This window comes from Anabrus simplex, chromosome 9, assembly GCF_040414725.1.
Source record: "Anabrus simplex isolate iqAnaSimp1 chromosome 9, ASM4041472v1, whole genome shotgun sequence".
In the NCBI taxonomy this organism is placed as follows: domain Eukaryota; kingdom Metazoa; phylum Arthropoda; class Insecta; order Orthoptera; family Tettigoniidae; genus Anabrus; species Anabrus simplex.
This window is the reverse complement of record NC_090273.1, coordinates 121,565,208-121,582,893: the sequence shown is the minus strand read 5'-3', so window position 1 is coordinate 121,582,893 and position 17,686 is coordinate 121,565,208. Positions and strand designations below refer to the sequence as shown.

General features: G+C 37.1%; 1 protein-coding gene across 1 annotated transcript in view; it reads left to right on the top strand.

Moving 5' to 3' along the window:
* unc79 (UNC-79 domain-containing protein) overlaps positions 1-17,686 on the top strand; it is a 346,819-nt gene that overhangs the window by 58,398 nt on the left and 270,735 nt on the right. Inside the window, exons 10-13 of the mRNA XM_068229169.1 lie at positions 8,000-8,141; positions 12,557-12,733; positions 14,309-14,432; positions 16,491-16,623. Of these exons, the coding sequence (XP_068085270.1) occupies positions 8,000-8,141; positions 12,557-12,733; positions 14,309-14,432; positions 16,491-16,623 (576 nt within the window). The remainder of the gene's footprint in view (positions 1-7,999; positions 8,142-12,556; positions 12,734-14,308; positions 14,433-16,490; positions 16,624-17,686) is intronic.

Sequence of the window (17,686 nt, the reverse complement as noted above, 5' to 3'; positions counted from 1 at the left end):
AATGGCGCAAGATATCAACGTAATTTCTTCACATTACTTATTGGTATGACCAATGATCTAATGCTCATATACTCGATTCATATTGTTAATTTTTTCATGTTTAAAGTCAATATAAGATGAATTAGTTATTGCTTAACCTCATGTATTATTGTTTAATTTCTTTGTCTCTTTCAGGTGTCTTTGAAATATATCTCAGGTGGATTTTTAAATAGATGTTCTCCCAATGGCAGTTACTCTTCTGTTATCTCTTTCACCTGTAATTGAAACCCTTGTCGTTGAAAGGCACTAATTCCACATTTTTGTCAAACTGCTTTTATTATGATTTTGAATTCCACAAAGCAAAGTGCGTATTTTGATGTTGACCTATGTTCTTCCACTTTCCATTCCTCTTTCATAGCCATCAGTTTGATTATTCCATGTTGAAAGGAACTAAGTCCTGCAGTTAGTTTGTTTCAGTATGGAATGTGAAATGTTTATAAACGGGTATGTTGGTCTACGTGTATTTTGGCATTTTTAAAGGTTTACAGTAAATGTGAAGATTAATGTGTTTTAGTTTACTTGAGTATTTTTCCTGTGCCTGTTGAGAAGTGTATATGTATTATTTTGCTGTATTTCTGCACAGAAATTCAGAACCACAGTCTCAAGTTTTTGGACTAACATCACAAAGAAACACTGTAAGTTATCTGAATTGAAGTTTGAACGTTAAAAGAGTGCATGATCTGTTTCATCAGCAACCTCCTCATTTGGAAGTAACATACACAATATTTTTTGATTGCGTAAGTAAGAAATTTGGTTATACAGGGTGGCCTAAAAGTCGTTAACATTTGACGAGGCAGTACTTCATGGAATATTGGAGGTAGTGAGGTAATAATTGACACACATGATTGACATGACATGGGGTTGTAATGACACCAAAATAAAGTACACAAAATGACCATGACAAAGTGACAGCTATTTTCTTCCTCATTAGAATTTCTCAGTTGAGAAATTCTATAAGAAGAAATGCATTGTCATATATCCAAATCCAAGCCTGTTTCTCCATATATATGCTTATTTGACTGTAGAAATACTCTTCTAGGCCTACCTGTAACTGAATTTTTGTTTCTATGTTGTACAATAGTCTGAAAATTTATTTCATGAAGTATGTATCAAAATATACTTGAAAAGAAATGATCACCAGGATATTATTCTGTCACAGTCATAAATGTAATATTGTTTAAAAAATAATTAACTCTAAAATATTAAGATAATATTCTGATATTCTACTGAATGTGGTTGGAGCATAATATTGGTTCATCCAAATACTTCCTTAACCATGTAAACACTCTCATTGAGCCTCTTTCCTGTCTCTTACTCACAGCTTTTGAATTCACAGAACCTTTGATGATAGGTATACTATCTGCACGTATAATTATGCTAGTCCGCTTGATGTAAAAAGTACTACATTGCTTAAGATATGTGTGTATCTGGTAATGTAATACAGTTATTCCTTGTTAATGGAATACTGTCATTACGCAGTACCTTAACGTTTCTTGTTCTATCTTCATTGTTCGGCAGTATATCATCCAAGTAGAAAGTGAAGCCAGAGTGTTGTATTTGGTTATATTCAAATGAGAATGCTCTAAATGTCCCAGGTCAATGTCAACTTGTGACTAAAGTGACCCTCTACTCGGACAGTACAATTGAATTTATGAGTTTGAAAAACAATCATCTCCATTAATTTTACAGAAGAGAGAAAAACCTGAACATATTCAAAGTGCAACAGAAACTGTTTTTAATTTATTTATTAAACTCATGTTGGTTTAGTTAAAGAAGATGCCATCAAAGCTTTTACAAGATTGTTTATTACTTTTTCTTATGAAGAATTTGGTAAAGGCTTGTTTTTGTACAAAATATTACATGCATACCTTTAAGAGAGTTAAATTGAAACAAATAAAAAAATTCAGTTTATCCTTTTTATTTTCACACAGAAAAGAAAAACATCCTTAAGTTTTTACTGTATCAGTTGTTGGTACTGAATGCAAGAATAAATGGGTAAATGTCAGTTTGCACATCACATGGTCAATATCAACCTTAACTGCTTGAATATTGGGCCTGAATGCATGTATATTAGGTCTCTAGCTTCAGAAATCCCTCTCTGGAGTATTGTTAGCATCAGTCTTAAGCCACATACAAATGTCTTTGTAGAAAGACCAGTATTCACTTGGGATGTACAGCAGAACTCCTTATGTATCTTCAATTTTCTTATATTTTACTAGAACCTTGGCAGAATGTGTTTCCTTTCCTAGTATTGGAGACAATTTTAGGCAACTGAAAATGAAAATCTACAGCCTTTTCCAGTCATGTTGCACTCTTCAGGGTCAATAATTGATGACTGACAGATGAAATGAAATGAAATGATATTAGAGAGTGTTGCTGCAATGAAAGATGACAAGGAAAACTGGAGTCTTATTCATCCATTCCCTTTTCTAGATTCTCTCCACTTTTTTCCACTATGATAAGTGGAAAACTGGAGTACTCGGAGAAAAACCTGTCCCACCTCCAGCATAAATCTCGCATGGAGTAACCAGGATTTGAACCATGGAACCCAGTGGTGAGAGGCCAGTGCTGCTGAGCCATAGAAGCACTTTTGGCAATATTTTTATAAAATAACCCTCCCTATGGCAAAACCGCCTTGATTGGCCTTGGCTTACCAAGCGGCCACTGATCAGCCTGGAGGCCTGCTGATTACAAGGTTATGCATGGTTGGCGCAATGAATCCTCTTGGCCATTATTCTGTGTTCTTTAGACCTGGGGCCTATCTCATCGTCACATAGCTCCTCAATTGTTCTTGCGTAGGCTGAGTGGACCTCAAACCATCTCTCAGATCCAGCTAAAAATCCCTGTCTTTTTGCAGAAATCGAACACTGGGCTTCCTGTACTCCGGAGACAGCCTTTTCATACAATGCAAATATACATTTACATAATCCACCAATAATTGTAGGTACTTCATCTTCAACTACACCAGAAAGTAGTATTTCTCATTCTTTGCTTTTCTATATAAACAATTGAATAGTAGAGATTTTTTATAATGCTTCGGCCTCCAGTTCTGATGCACTTGGTAATTTACAGATTGTAGGAAGTTCCATAGGACAGCCAGGATTTGCGAGATCGTGGGTTTTCTGTGGTTTCCCATTTTCACACCAGGTCAGGGGCTGTACCTTAATGAAGGTCACGGACGTTACCATCCCAATCCTATCACTTCCCCATCCTTGCGTCGCCAAAAACCTTTGATGTGTTAGTGCAATGTTAAAAATACTATCACTATCACTATCAGCCATATTCAATCATTTTTACGATGTGGCCTCTTTAAGTCCAAAGCAAGGTAGGTTTTCATGAGGTCTCTCCATCTGGGACTAGTAAAGAAAAATGACTGCCAGAGGATAGGGATCTCCAGGCCAGGAATCTTCCTTAAGGGATAATGACATAGACCACCCACTTGTTGCCAGCCAGTTGAGAGCTTGTATCTGAACAAATAAAGTGTGTTACACAAGAAAACAACAAATATTTCTTGTTGAGATATATATTTTAAAGACAAATTTGTATAAAAAATGCAAATATATTTTTCACAGGTGTTTTCCAGAGACTGCTTGGCCATTGATAGGTACCATAATGTGGTTGGTAAGTGATGTCCGGAACGATCTCTGGCTGATGAGATGCTTCAAGACATTCAAGTCAGGATAAAAATGAGTCCATAAGAATGTCACATTTCTCAACATTCTGTTGTGAGAGGTCTTAAAGACTCAAATTTCATCCATATAAAAATGTCAGTGGCTTATAAATTAACAGGATAGGAAAGACAAAACCTTCAGTACCATAAATTGTCAGTTTCATTATTCCAGTGCGTTACGGGTACGGCTCTTCTCGGCAAGACCATATGCGCTATCCATCAAACACCACCTGTTCCAGTCCATGAATTCCATGGTGCATATGTTTGCCTCTCCCTGTATCATGCTTGAAGTCACATGAATTTAGTTGGAAAACAAGTCATCTCCTGACACAACACAGAGATTTCAAGGTTTGGTATTCTCTATATGCAGTAGAGAGAGAAGACTTGTTTACAGTCCATACAGTCTACAAAAAGTAAATATTGAAAAAGCTAAGTGGAGATGACTGGCTTTTGAACTGATCAATTCAATTATTGTATTTTATATGGAGGACGCTAATTAGTTTCACTTCCAGATATAGACTTGTGCTGGTGGATGCTGTCAGTGTTGTGAAATTGAACTACTCTACAACTTTGAGTTTACAGATTGTTTTAATTTGAAGGTTCTGTTGCTGTCTTGTGTGCAGCAGTTGCCCATTGTTTCATGTAGTAATTACTAGTTGTCAAAAATCTGTAATCCCTTACAATTTAAACTTCCACTTAACCAAACAAAGTACCAAATCTCTTTTTGTTATGTAATGGATAGGAACAAATCAAGTCAGTGCTGGTTTTAGACATTTTTTGTGGATGGAAAATATTGGCCTCTGCTACCCCTTAATTTTGTACATTTTAGGGGTTGACTGACTATAAAACAAAATGTCAATTTAATTTGAGAAAAACTAAAAATTGTTTATGAATACACGACTATTAACAGGTTTCCTGAAACAAAGGAACAATATTCATTGTTTGTTTAATGGTACCAAAATTACATTTTTTGCTCAAATTACTTGAGTGCAAATAACATTCATCAGCTGTTGACCTGTTTTTCCTCAAAAAATAAATCATTTTGCCCTTATCCTGGATGTGACATCCAGCGTTGTCATATTTAGAGGGATAGGAACACATAATAGGATAAACACATGACAGGTCAGCACCGTTAGAGGGAGCAATGGAACAGGAAACAACATGAAAAGAACTGAGCAAGTGGCTGCATGGTTTAGGTCACATAGCTGTCAGCTTGCATTCGGGAGATAGTGGGTTTGAACTCCACTGTCAGCAGCCCTGAAGATGCTTTTTTGTGGTTTTCAATTTTCACACCAGGCATAGTTTTGCACAGTTTCCCATTTTCACATCAGGCAAATACTGGAACTGTACTTAAATTAAGGCCATGATCGCTTCCTTCCCACTCCTAGCCCTTTCTTGTCTCATCGTCACCATAAGACCTGTCTATGTTGAGATGTGAAGCAAATTGAAAAGAAAACCAACATGAAAAAAAAAAAAAAAAGAACAAGGACAGTCTCCACATCTTCATGAACTGCTGTTCTCAGGTAGATAGGCTTTCTCCTCATCAAACCCAGTTTTTCTACATCGACTGAGTGAGTTGGCTGTGGAGTTAGGGGTGTGCAATTGTGAGCTTGCATTCAGGAAATAGTGGGTTCGAACCTCGCTGTCGGCAGCCCTGAAGATGCTTTTTTGTGGTTTTCAATTTTCACACCAGGCAAATGCAGGGATTGTACCTTAATTAAGGCAATGGTCGCTCATGTCCCACTCCTAGCCCTTTCCTGTCCCATCGTCACCATAAGACCTACCTGTGATGATGCGATGTAAAGCAAATTGTTTTCAACATCGATTCCTTCTTAGCCCCTGAAGGGGTCATTTCTGCTTCCCGGCTTCATCAGGAGAGCAGGCTACAACATTCATTGAGGGGCCATCTTGAGATATCTTCAATCTTGATGTGAGAAGTGTGGGGAAAAGAAGAAAGTTGAATAAACACAGGAAAAGGGAAGAGACAAACAGATAAAGATAAATTCATCTGAACATAGGGCAAACAGTGTGGGAATAGACTGCAATATGAGGAGGAGAAAAAGACAAACATGCAAACATAAAACGATTAGAATAATCTGCACATCTTTATACACTGCTGTCTTTCTCTTCATCATACTCAGTTTTCCTATATCCATTTCTTCTCAGCCATCTTTTCCTATCCCATTATCACCATAAGACCTATTTGTGTTGATGAGATTTGAAGCAATTTGAAGAAACAGCAACATGAAAACACAAAAAAAAGGACAGTCTCCACATCTTCATGAACTACTGTCCTCAGGTAGATAGGCTTTCTCCTCATCAAACTCAGTTTTTCTACATCAATTTCTTCTCAGGCCTTGAAGGGGTGTTTCTGCTTCTCAACTTCATCAGGTGGGTGGGTATCGACAATTAAAGAGGTCCATCTTGACAGATCTGCAGTCTTGTTGTAGAGAGTGTAGGATTAGAAGAAAGTTGGGGAACACTGCGGAAAGGAAGAGACATAAACCCCCACCCTCCATGGCACTTTAGCTCTAAAGAACCTTGACCTACGAAGCTACCGCTGTTCAGCCCGGAGGTCTGTAGATTACCAGGTGATGTGCGGTCAGCATGATGAATCCTCTTGGATGTTATTCTTGGTTGACTGGGCACTGCTGTCTCACCATCAGATAGCTCCTCAACTGTAATCACATAAGGTAAGAGGAACCGGGTAAAAATCCCTGACCTGGCTGGGAATCAAATCTTGGACTTCCGGGTAAGAAACAGGCACATACCCGTAGACCATGAGAACAGCCAAGACACATATATGATTTGATTTTTTAATCATATGGCCTCAGCTACTGTATGCAGGCATTTTGATTTGATGTCATCTAGGCTAACTGTGTGTCATTTTTGATGCTCCAGTTTACTGTACCAAATGGCAGGGAAACAGATCTCTGTTAGGTGACCTATGGCTGTGTTTTGACTGATTTTGTCAATTGTGTCACCAGAGATATTTTACATGTCAACATTGTATGGCATGGTGTGCAAATGGACTTTTTTTCTGGCCTTCAAAAATCCAACTACCTCTTCTGGGTTTGAACCAATAAGATTGCTTGAATACAGGGGGCAAAAACTAGGAAGACCAAACAAAGAGAAGAAGAAGAGGATCAAAATTTTTTTTTTTTTAGGGCTGCCAAAAAGTGTCCATCATGAACTTATTTTTCTTTGTTTATTCCCCATTGTTTTGTGTTTTATGTAAGTCATACACTAAATAAATATATGTATAAGTAATGAATATGTGGCAACAGTATTTTCACGTTTTCCCTTGTCTCCTTTTGTTGTATCTTCCCACACTGCTCTGTCGTATTTATTCTTTTTTTTTTTTTTGGTACACCCCCATTAGAGCACTTTAATCAGTCATATACATTAAAGTATAATAGTATTAAATAGAGTCAGCTTTTCAGCATCTTCTTCCGCTCCTGAAACTTTTTCATTCTGTCGGACCTGACTGCCCTTTGATTGTCAGTAATGGTGTACTTCCTTCATTCAAATGTTATGAGTTTGATTCACAAGTGTTTATTCCTTTGAATTCTCTTCTTTTCTCTGCCTTCAATTTGGAGCATTGATAAATTTAATTCTTTATCTAATTCTAAATCATTTATGATCTCTGTGAACCAAGTGTTCTTTGTTTTTCCAGAAGTAACTAAATAACTGCTTCACTAGTCAGGTTTCCGGCAGTCTGAATATATGACAAAAAAAGGCAATTCTCCTTTTCTGCATTGTATCCATTATCTTTCTCTCTTAATATGACTTGATTTGTCAATTGTTTGTTCCTTTTCATTATTTATATTGTCCTTTTGGGATATAATACGTAATTTAGTATTATGTAAACAGATATGAATAATATATAGTATGTTGACATGGTGGTGTTTGCTTAATCTTAAAAAAATAATAGTAAGAAAATGAAATAAATAAACAGAAGTATAAATGTTGGCTTACAGAGCAATTAGCTTAATATTTTGATTGAAGTCTTTTCACAGGGGTGGTGAAAGGTTGAAAGAGTGGGATATGTTACAGGTTAACCAATTTTACTCAGCTTAAGGATTCATCTATGTAGATCCAATCTGATTATTTTAGTGTTCACTTTAACCATGTTTATAAATGTTAAGTCATGTTCATTTGTTAACTTGAACAATTTATCCTCTTGTAACCATGTTGTTTACATTTGATTTGTGATTGTTTATAGGCCCTATGTTAAATAATACTTTTTGATAAAAATTCGGTGTCACTATTCTCTGTTTCCACTCGCAGATCAAGCAGATAATACAGTGGAGCGTCTGAAGATTGACTTTGTCTGTGGCTGGTTGACAGATCTTTGCAAGACACATTTCAAAATATTTGTGTCCTGTTTGTTACCTCACCCAGCTGACTATGCCAGAGTTGGTGGACACTGGTGAGTCACTTCACTTAACTTGAATAATAAACACATACAAATCTTTTGCATAGAATACCCATTGGTTCAAGATTTTACCAGAAAAGTTTCTGTAAGGAGTGAGGGCAGGATAATAACGTTTCTTTCAAACATTAAAAATATATAATAATTTCATGTGGCTATTTGTAGCCGAATGCAGCCCTTGTAAGGTAGATGCTTCAATGAGGGTGGGCGGCATCTGCCATGTGTAGGTAACTGCGTGTTATTGTGGTGGAGTATAGTGTTATGTGTGGTGTGTGAGTTGCAGGGATGTTGGGGACAGCACAAACACCCAGTCCCTGGGCCATTGGAATTAACCAATGAAGGTTAAAATCTGCGACCCAGCCGGGAATCGAACCCGGGACTCTCTGAACCAAGAGCTAGTATGCTGACCATTCAGCCAACAAATCGGACACATTAAAAATGACATGGATAGATTTGCTGAATTTCAACTTAAATACTTCCATCTTTGAGAAACAAAATTTTCAGTTTAGTGTTGAAATTGCAATTACAAAAAGATATAAAATAAACTACCACCACTTTTGTTTTTAATGGTTATGGATGAAATTGTAATGGAGACAAATGAAACATATGGAAATAGGGAGATGAAGTTATTTCTATTTTCAGACTATATTATGATCTTGGGAACAAACAGCAAATAAGTAAAACAACAACAACAACAACAGTGTACTGAACGAGAAAATTGAAAAGTATGGTATGATGGTATGAAAATTATCACAGAGGAAAGCAAGATCATGGGGATATCAAGAGTGAAAGGCAGTGTGAAAATTGGTGTTCAAAGCCTTGAAATTGTTGCCAGTTTCAAATACCTAGGAAGTGAATTAATGGAGATACAAGGCTAGGCAAGGAGATTAGCAAAAGGGTGCAACAGGGCAATGCATTCTGCCAGAGTGCAAGAAACCTTGTCTGGAAAAAGGAAGTACCAAGGAAGTGTAAAGAGATAATGTACAAAATGGTTTATGCACCCATACTGACTTATGCAGCTGAGATCTGGACATTGACAGGTGAGGAGGAGAGTAGAATTCAGGCCAGCAAAATTCTTTAACAATTTACATTTTCACACTCACAAAGCTTTGTGAATATGTTTCATATGACTTAGTAGGCCAATCTTTGCATGAAATATACTCATAGGATATAAACTTCATGGTTTTGATCCATATTGAATTGTGATCACAATAATAATTATTAAATTAATGTCATAATGGTCCACCTTTTTCAATACTATAATATGCAATATTATTGAATTACATTACTAAACTAGTTTTTCATAATATTCACAACACCTTTCCTCAGCAGCCATCTCTTCTCCCACATCCTTCGGCCCCGTCTTAATTTCCCCCCTCCCTTTCGTTTCCACTACCCCTCTCCTTTCCCTAACCTCTCCTCTTGCCCCACCCCATCGTTCATTGCCCCACCTCTCTCTCCTTGCCCCGCCCATTCCTTTTCCTTTGAATCTCACAACCGTTAGTACGAGGCACACAACAATATGCCACGCACCATATGCCGCAACGAGATAACCTATGCCATTTGACTAACACGCTCTCTCTCTCTCTCCTTCTATTAATTAATTTTATCCAATTTTATCTATCATTTATTCAGGTTAACTTCATGGACACCACAATAAATTGCAAATTTATACCAGCCACAAAGAATGTGTCAGTTTTAACCATATCTTCATAATAATAATAATAATAATAATCGTATGGCCTCAGCTACCATGTGCAGACATTTCAATTTGACGCCATCTGGCTGTCTGCTCGTCAATTTCGACGTTCCGTTTTACTCTAGGCCCCCACTAGATGGCAGACCGAGTAAACCGAAACTCTCTTGGGCGTCTATGGCTGAGATTTAATGAATTTTGTCGGGTAAACACCAAATGTGTCACCAGAGATCTTTTACATGCCGACATTGTACGACATGGAGTGTCGAATGGACTTTTTTCCGCCCTTCAAAAATCCGACTACCTCTGCCGGGTTTGAACCCGCTATCTTGGGATCCGGAGGCCGACACTCTACCGCTGATCCACAGAGGCAGCTACCATATCTTCATTGTGCCATCCTGACAATGTCCAACAGCCTTTCAGCATTATTTTAACAAGCACTACGGGAACATTTCATTTTATTTACATTGGTTGATATGGGAACGCCATCTAACAGTTCTGCGTCAGCTGGTGGTTATTTACAGTGGCGTCCAGTGGCTTGCATACTGCTAACACCACTCAAGTAGATTTGGTGATTGATGATCTGACTACAGAATCAACTTTACCAGTTCCCGTTTTTCATCTGACATTGTAATGATTAGCAGTGATGGAACTAAATATTCTATGAATATTAATACAAGAAAGAGTCTGGATGATGAGCATACTCCAGATGCTAATTTAGAGCCTAATTTATTTTTCTGATTTTACACATACTTCATCCTATATTTTAATGTTAATTATGTGTTTGTACTTTAGTTTTTATGTCAATTGTGTGTTTGTACATTTGTTTAGTTATTAGATGTATTACATTAAGGCTGAAGATGGCCAGCCAAGGCTGAAACTAGTCCATAGTTTAGTAATGTAATTCAATAATATTGCATATTATAGTACTGAAAAAGGTGGACCATTACGACAATAATTTAATAATAATTATTATGAAACATACGTCCATACAGATCACATGAAATGGTTGGGGGAGGGTGGAAATGAGCTTGATGGAGCTTCTGTGCTTGTCGTTTATCCTCTTCGTGTCGTTGATGTTCCTCTTCAAACACCGAAACTGATGTAGAAACAGTGTGGTGCCAAAGTGTATGATTCTCAGCAAGCATATCCCAGGATTGAATGTTAATTCCAGCTCTTTTCATAGTATGCTTTAGCTGATCCTTGAAATGCCTCAAAGGGGCTCCATGAGGCCTTATGCCAGAACAGAGTTCACCATACAGAAGTTGACGAGGAAGCCTGGTTTCACACATGCGATGGACGTGCCCTGTCTGTCTGAGATGGTGGCCAGTGATGGTAACCTCAATGCTTGTAGCATGTACTTTCTCAAGAACTGCAAGGTTGGTGACCCGGTCCTCCCATTTGATGTTCAAGATGGATCAGAGTTTTTGGAGATGGAAGTGCTCTAGCTTTTTGATATCCTGACGGTAGAGGGTCCACGTTTCTCAACCGTAAAGCAGTTGGTATGACAACAGCATGGTAAACCATGATCTTGGAATGCATTGTAAGATCCTTATTTATGAAGATACGGCAGGATAAATGTCCAGATGCTGATTGAGCAGCACCAGTTCTCTTATCAACATCTTGTGAGCAGTTAGCATTTGTTGATAGGATACTTCCTAGATATAAAAAGTGGTCGACCTGCTCCAGTGGAGTATCTGCAGTGGAGATATTGAAAGGTGGGAGGTTCAATCCAGGTGCAGGCTGTGGGAGTACTTTGGTTTTCTGAACATTAATGGAGAGACCAAAACGATCGCAAGCACTCTTGAAACAACTGACTGACTGTTACAGCTCCTCGGGTGTGAGAGCAGTGCAGCAGCGTCATCTGCATACTGCAATTCCGTAACAGAGGAAATCTTAGTAAGCTTTACATTACATTACATTACATTATAATGTAACCTTGCATTAATAAAGTTTCTTGTATTGAGTAGGTGGAACCACAATATATTATTAATTTAATTATAATTTCAGTCCAATACGGACCAAATGAAATTCTTATCATTCGACCATCATTACTATCAATGACTGCCCTTCCACTTGGCGGCTTGCACATGGTCCTATATTATGTGTTATTTTGTTGTAGAGATAAGCATGGAACTTTTTTCTTAATGGGGGGGATTATTTAAGATTGGCTGGTACTGTGGCACACTGGTGGGACAGACATAAAGGATTGATTTTAAACAGAATTTCAAAGCTCAGTGATAAAAAAAGAAACCAATATGTATAAACAGAAACCTCTCACCCTTTCCTCTCATTATCAAGCTTTCTTTCTTATCCTTCATTTCCCACATCAAGACTGAATGAGTTAATGCCTGCCCTCCTGATGAAACTGGGAAGGTGAAAAAACTTGTCGAGAACCGAGAGGACATTATTTAGAAGAACTGTGATTGATGAGGAGAGAGGCCATCTATTTAGGGACACCAGTGGATGAAGATCTGGAGATTGACCTTGTCCTTTTGTACTTTCATGTTTGTCCTTGTCCCTTCCTTGTTCTCTTCCCATACTGACTTGTTATTGTGTTCATCCTATTCATGTTCCTATCTTCCCACATATAACTTGATAAACTGTCTTTACATCCACTTTCTCAAAGGCTCATTAATTAAGCAGCTTAACATTTAATTTATGATCTGTTTCATTCCAGTAACACTTTTTTTTTTTTTTTTTTTTTTAATTTCAGGGACTCCTATGTGCCACGAACGGCTCACCTTAAGGATGGACTGAATCGACTATTCTGTTTGGTCCCATATGAAGTGATAACCCCTGAGATCTGGGATTACGTTATGCCACACTGGATGGAAGCCTTGGTGAATGATGTTCCTGAGAAGGAGCTGTTTGAATTGAAGATATTACTCAGGTAATTATAAAATAAATTGACATAATTAGTACACTATTATCATGTTTTAAATTTCTGAGCACAAAATATGAATGCTCTGATAGAAAAGTTTTCCTGCTATAAAGACATTATCTCCATATCAAAACTCAATGAAATTACAAAATTTTAAATTATGAGGGCAGTTTTAAGGATTTTCTCTTTTAATAAGGATTGTTCATATTTTAAAATTTAGATTGATTTTATATATGCACAATGGCCCACCAGCTCCTTATAATTTTTGAAGATACACAATCCGAATGCTGTTAGTTCTTAGAATCGATATTGCTCTGCTTTATAGCGTATATGTAGACAACATAAAATGAGCCTACTCTGCATAGGAAAAGCAACTCTATCATGCTTATGAGGATGGACTGTGCTATGTATTGCTTGCTGTTATAATACACGTACCAGCAATACGATCATGTCAAAAGTTGTGTGAAATACCCTATAGTGGTTAAAATTGAATTAGAAATATGACATGGAAATTAACTATTGGCAGTGCTCTTCCTGGGAGACTTCTATGTGTTATCTGTGTTGCTGAATTGGCAAGGTGCTATTCATCTTGGAGATCTGAAAATAGTTTGATGGTTCAAATTCTATCCTAGTCAGGTGGGTACTCATGGCTTCATGGTGCATGTGTACAGCAGAGCGTGCACAATGTTAAGTATGCGTGCAGTATGAAGTTCACACCTGTGTAAAAGCAGTCACATCACAAACCTTACTGATTGAAGTAAACGTAATTATTATTCCAAATCTGCAACCAATGTATTCTAGTGATGAGTATGTTGGTATGTTGTTTGGCCCTGTGGTGTAGGGGGCAATGCATCCACCTGTCACCTGGCGGCCCCGGATTCAATTCCCGGCCGGTTTAGGGGTTTTTAATTGTAATGATTAATATCCCTGGCCTGGGTACTGGGTGTTTGTGTTTGTGACATGCTTAATCTTCCTTTCCTCAAACACAACATTCCACACTACCGCCATTCCAATTACATACAGGTTCATGCAATATGGTACCAGTAGGGGTAAAAGATCCACATGGGTCGATGCCCCGAACAAATAGCATTTAAAAAAATGTTGGTTTGTTACTCATCTATGAAGAAACAACATAGAACTTATTACAGTTGCAACCCCAGTTTCATAAACGATTTTCTGATAAAGGACAACAAACAGTTAATACATTTCAAAGACTACTTGCTTTCTCCTTTTCTGTTGCTCCCTCTTCCTGCACTGACCTGTCATTATGTTGAACCTTTTGATGTTCTTATCCATACATTCATACAGTTTTATCATTACTTCTATGAGAATGTTCAACTGATTTGTAGTTTACTTGCTGATCAGGTATTAATGCCATTTGTTTCTAATCTGAGAGAGCAAATGGAAGCACTGTTATGATCTGTGCAAATAACAGTATCAACTGTTTGGGTTTGTTTCATGTTATGTACCTTTTTTAACTGTTTTTGTTCATGTATAATACACTTCTTATTACTGACACTTTAGGAATTGAGAATTAATTTGATTTTTTCCAATTCTTTTTGTTTTCTGTTATATCCTGACCAGCAAAATCCTGGATGCAGATATGAGTCCACTAGGTTTTGATGTCAAGAAGCTCTATCGATTTGTAGCCATTCGCTTTAAGAAGACTTCCCCCAAAGTCCAGGAGCAGGCTTTGAATTGGCTTCAGGTAAGCTTCCCTCATTAATTCTAATATCAAAACTTAGGATAAGTTAGGTAAATAATTGTAACTATTATTGCACAGGACTTTTAAAATTTGAACATTTTCCTTACCAAGAAAGGAATCCATGGCTTTTACTCATTTGTATGTCCTGAATCTGAAATCCAAACTTCCTATCATTTACCATTTTCTTAGACAGCCACATTGGATTTTTAAAATTTCACTTAAATACATAAAATGTCACTATATGCATAAGGGTCCACTTTAAAAATAACAACAACAACAACTCACATAGCTATCAGCTTGCATATAGGAGGTAGTGGGTTCAAACCCCACTATTGGAAGCCCTGAAGATCATTATCTGTGATTTCCCATTTTCACAGCAGGCAAATGCTGGGGCTGTACCTTAATTAAGGCCACAGTCACTTCCTTCCTCTCCTAGCCCTATCCTATGCCACTGTCACCATAAGACTTATCTGTATTGGTGCGATATAAAGCAAACTGTAGGGGGAAAAAAATGAAAAAAATCTAATAATAATAATAATAATAATAATAATAATATAGAAAAATTATGGAACAGTAAGAGCAACATAAGATGGATTACAGACATCAAGAAAGATATGAGGCAGCTACAAATTACAATAGAAGATTTAAAACACAAATAAAATTAAGAAACTCACAGACAAACAAACTAGATTCCAAATCAAGATCAACAGATGGACAATGGGACGGGTGATTTCTGACAAACAAAGAAAGAAAGAAAGAAAGGAAGAAAGAAAGAATATATATATACTTTTTTGCTATTTGTTTTATGTCGCACTGACACAGATAGGTCTTGTGGCGACGATGGGATAGGAAAGGCCTAGGAATAGGAAGGAAGCAGCCGTAGCCTTAATTAAGGTACGCCCCAGCATTTGCCTGGTGTAAAAATGGGAAACCACAGAAAACCATCTTCAGGGCTACCAACAGTGGGGTTCGAATCCACTATCTCCCGAATACTGGATACTGGCCGTACTTAAGCGACTGCAGCTATCGAGCTCGGTAAAGAATGAATGAAGAATTACTGGGCTGACAGAAAACTGAAAAACACTTTTTATAAAATTTACTAAAGTGGTCCAGTGGAGACCATGAAATGTAAATAAATAATAATAACAAGAACTATTCTGACTTAAATTAAAAAACTAAAGATATCAAGATAAATCTATTTACAATTTTATAAACACTTTTGCAGCTAGACCTAGAACTCACTCTTACACAAAACCAACAATAATTGCAAGCATACTTGCAATGCTGGGGCTGTACCTCAATTAAGACCACAATCACTTCCATCCTCTCCTAGCACTTTCCTATGCCACTGTTGCCATAAGACTTATCTGTATTGGTGCGGGGAGGGGGGAACATTTCCCTCCGTATTAATTTTCCATTTCAGATATTTGATGGTGAAATATTTCTCCATGCTGACTTATCAATACTTCAAGATGTAACAGGAAAAAAAAAAAAAATCAAGATAGTAATGCAGAAAATAGATTTTAAGGGATATATTGCAGTCACCTCATGTGCCCATAACATTGTCTCTTGTCACTTCAGTATGTTGGTTGACTACAAAATTTTCAAGGAATTTTATTATTCTGAGTCTATTTTGTTTTCCTTCCCTCCTTTATTCTGAGACTATTTGAGAAAAAAAAACCTGTTTTCAACTTATCTGAGTTATTTCTGGTGGTACTTTGACTCATTTTGAGTTTTGACCATGGAATTTCAGGCCAAATGCCTTTCCTGATGCCATATAATCTTTTAAGTGAAAATTCTACCCTAGTACACACCAGGATTCAAACCTTGTCCATGTGGGTGGAGAGCTAGTAGCCTAGCCACAGCGCTAATCGCTCCTCCCACCGTAAAGCACTTTGAAGAATGTAAGAAAATAATTTGCTGAAACATACCGCTTTTATGTTACGCCACTCATCTAGGAAAAGGAAGGATTTGATTTAATTAATAAAATTCTTAAAGAGAAACTTTTGTCCCTTTTAGAACTTTTTGGAAGAAATTTATGTCACAATTTTATCATTCCAGATTCTGACATTGTTGGAAATTGTAATTCCTCTTCACTTATTGTTCTCCATGTTCACTGATGGGGTGCGAGTTATGAAAGGAGATAAACAATCCAAACCTCAGAAGAGTGAGGATGGAAGAAGAAGCAGTATATGTAAGTACTAGAATGTATCATAATTCAAAATTAATTAGAAACTTCATTTACCGAGCAAGTGGCCATCAGCTTGTATTCGGGAGATAGTGGGCTCAAACCCCACTGTCGGCAGCCCTGAAGATAGTTTTCCATACTTTCCCATTTTCACACCAGGCAAATGCTGGGGATGTACGTTAATTAAAGCCACGGTTGCTTCATTCCCACTCCTAGGCCTTTCCTATCGTATTGAGGCCATAAGACCTATCTGTGTCACTGCGACGTAGCAAATTCTAAAAAAATAAAGTACTTCATTGATTATTTTGGATGTTGCTCAAAAGAAGCAGATAAATAAATAAAATAATCAAAATATCTAAAACCATTAGGGTTATTATCCCCTTAAGCGGGGAGCTCGATACACACCGGCTCACACCCAGGTGGGGAGTGTTTTGCCTGATTGAAGAAAATATTTAAATACTTGATTAAAAACAATCTTAGACTAAAATGAACTATTGAAGGGCCCTAAGAGAAATATTTACTTGAATATAATGTATTTAATTGTTGAAAAATCCTATTATTTTAATTTTTCAATACTTTGTGCAAGAACACACTAAGTGCTTTCACACTGTCATAACGAGGTTGCTTCTTCCTAATAGCAAAGCTCTGGTTTTCATTTATACAGTAACTTTTACCTGAATATTTTAGGCAGTTTACAAACAATCTCTGCCTGGAAATAAATGTTTCTCTATATGTAAATTGTAGCTTTACAAAGTTTACAGGTACATAAAAGATTTATAATGGCATAAATTATAATACTCACAAAATTTTCTGTTATGTTGGTTAGCGCTTTTGAGGGATCAAGTTTATATACCTACAATTCATAAATGACACATACGGACTATATTACTCTACACTGCAGGTAACATATACAGTCTTTACAGTCTGCATCGTGTCATGCCTTTTACAGCCGTTCATAATGATACACACGGAAACAGATCATGTTATATAAACTGTCTCGGCTTTGCATAATTTGTGTGATTCCTTTCTGAAATGTGATCGTTTTCTTGGTATGTATGGATGGTTCACA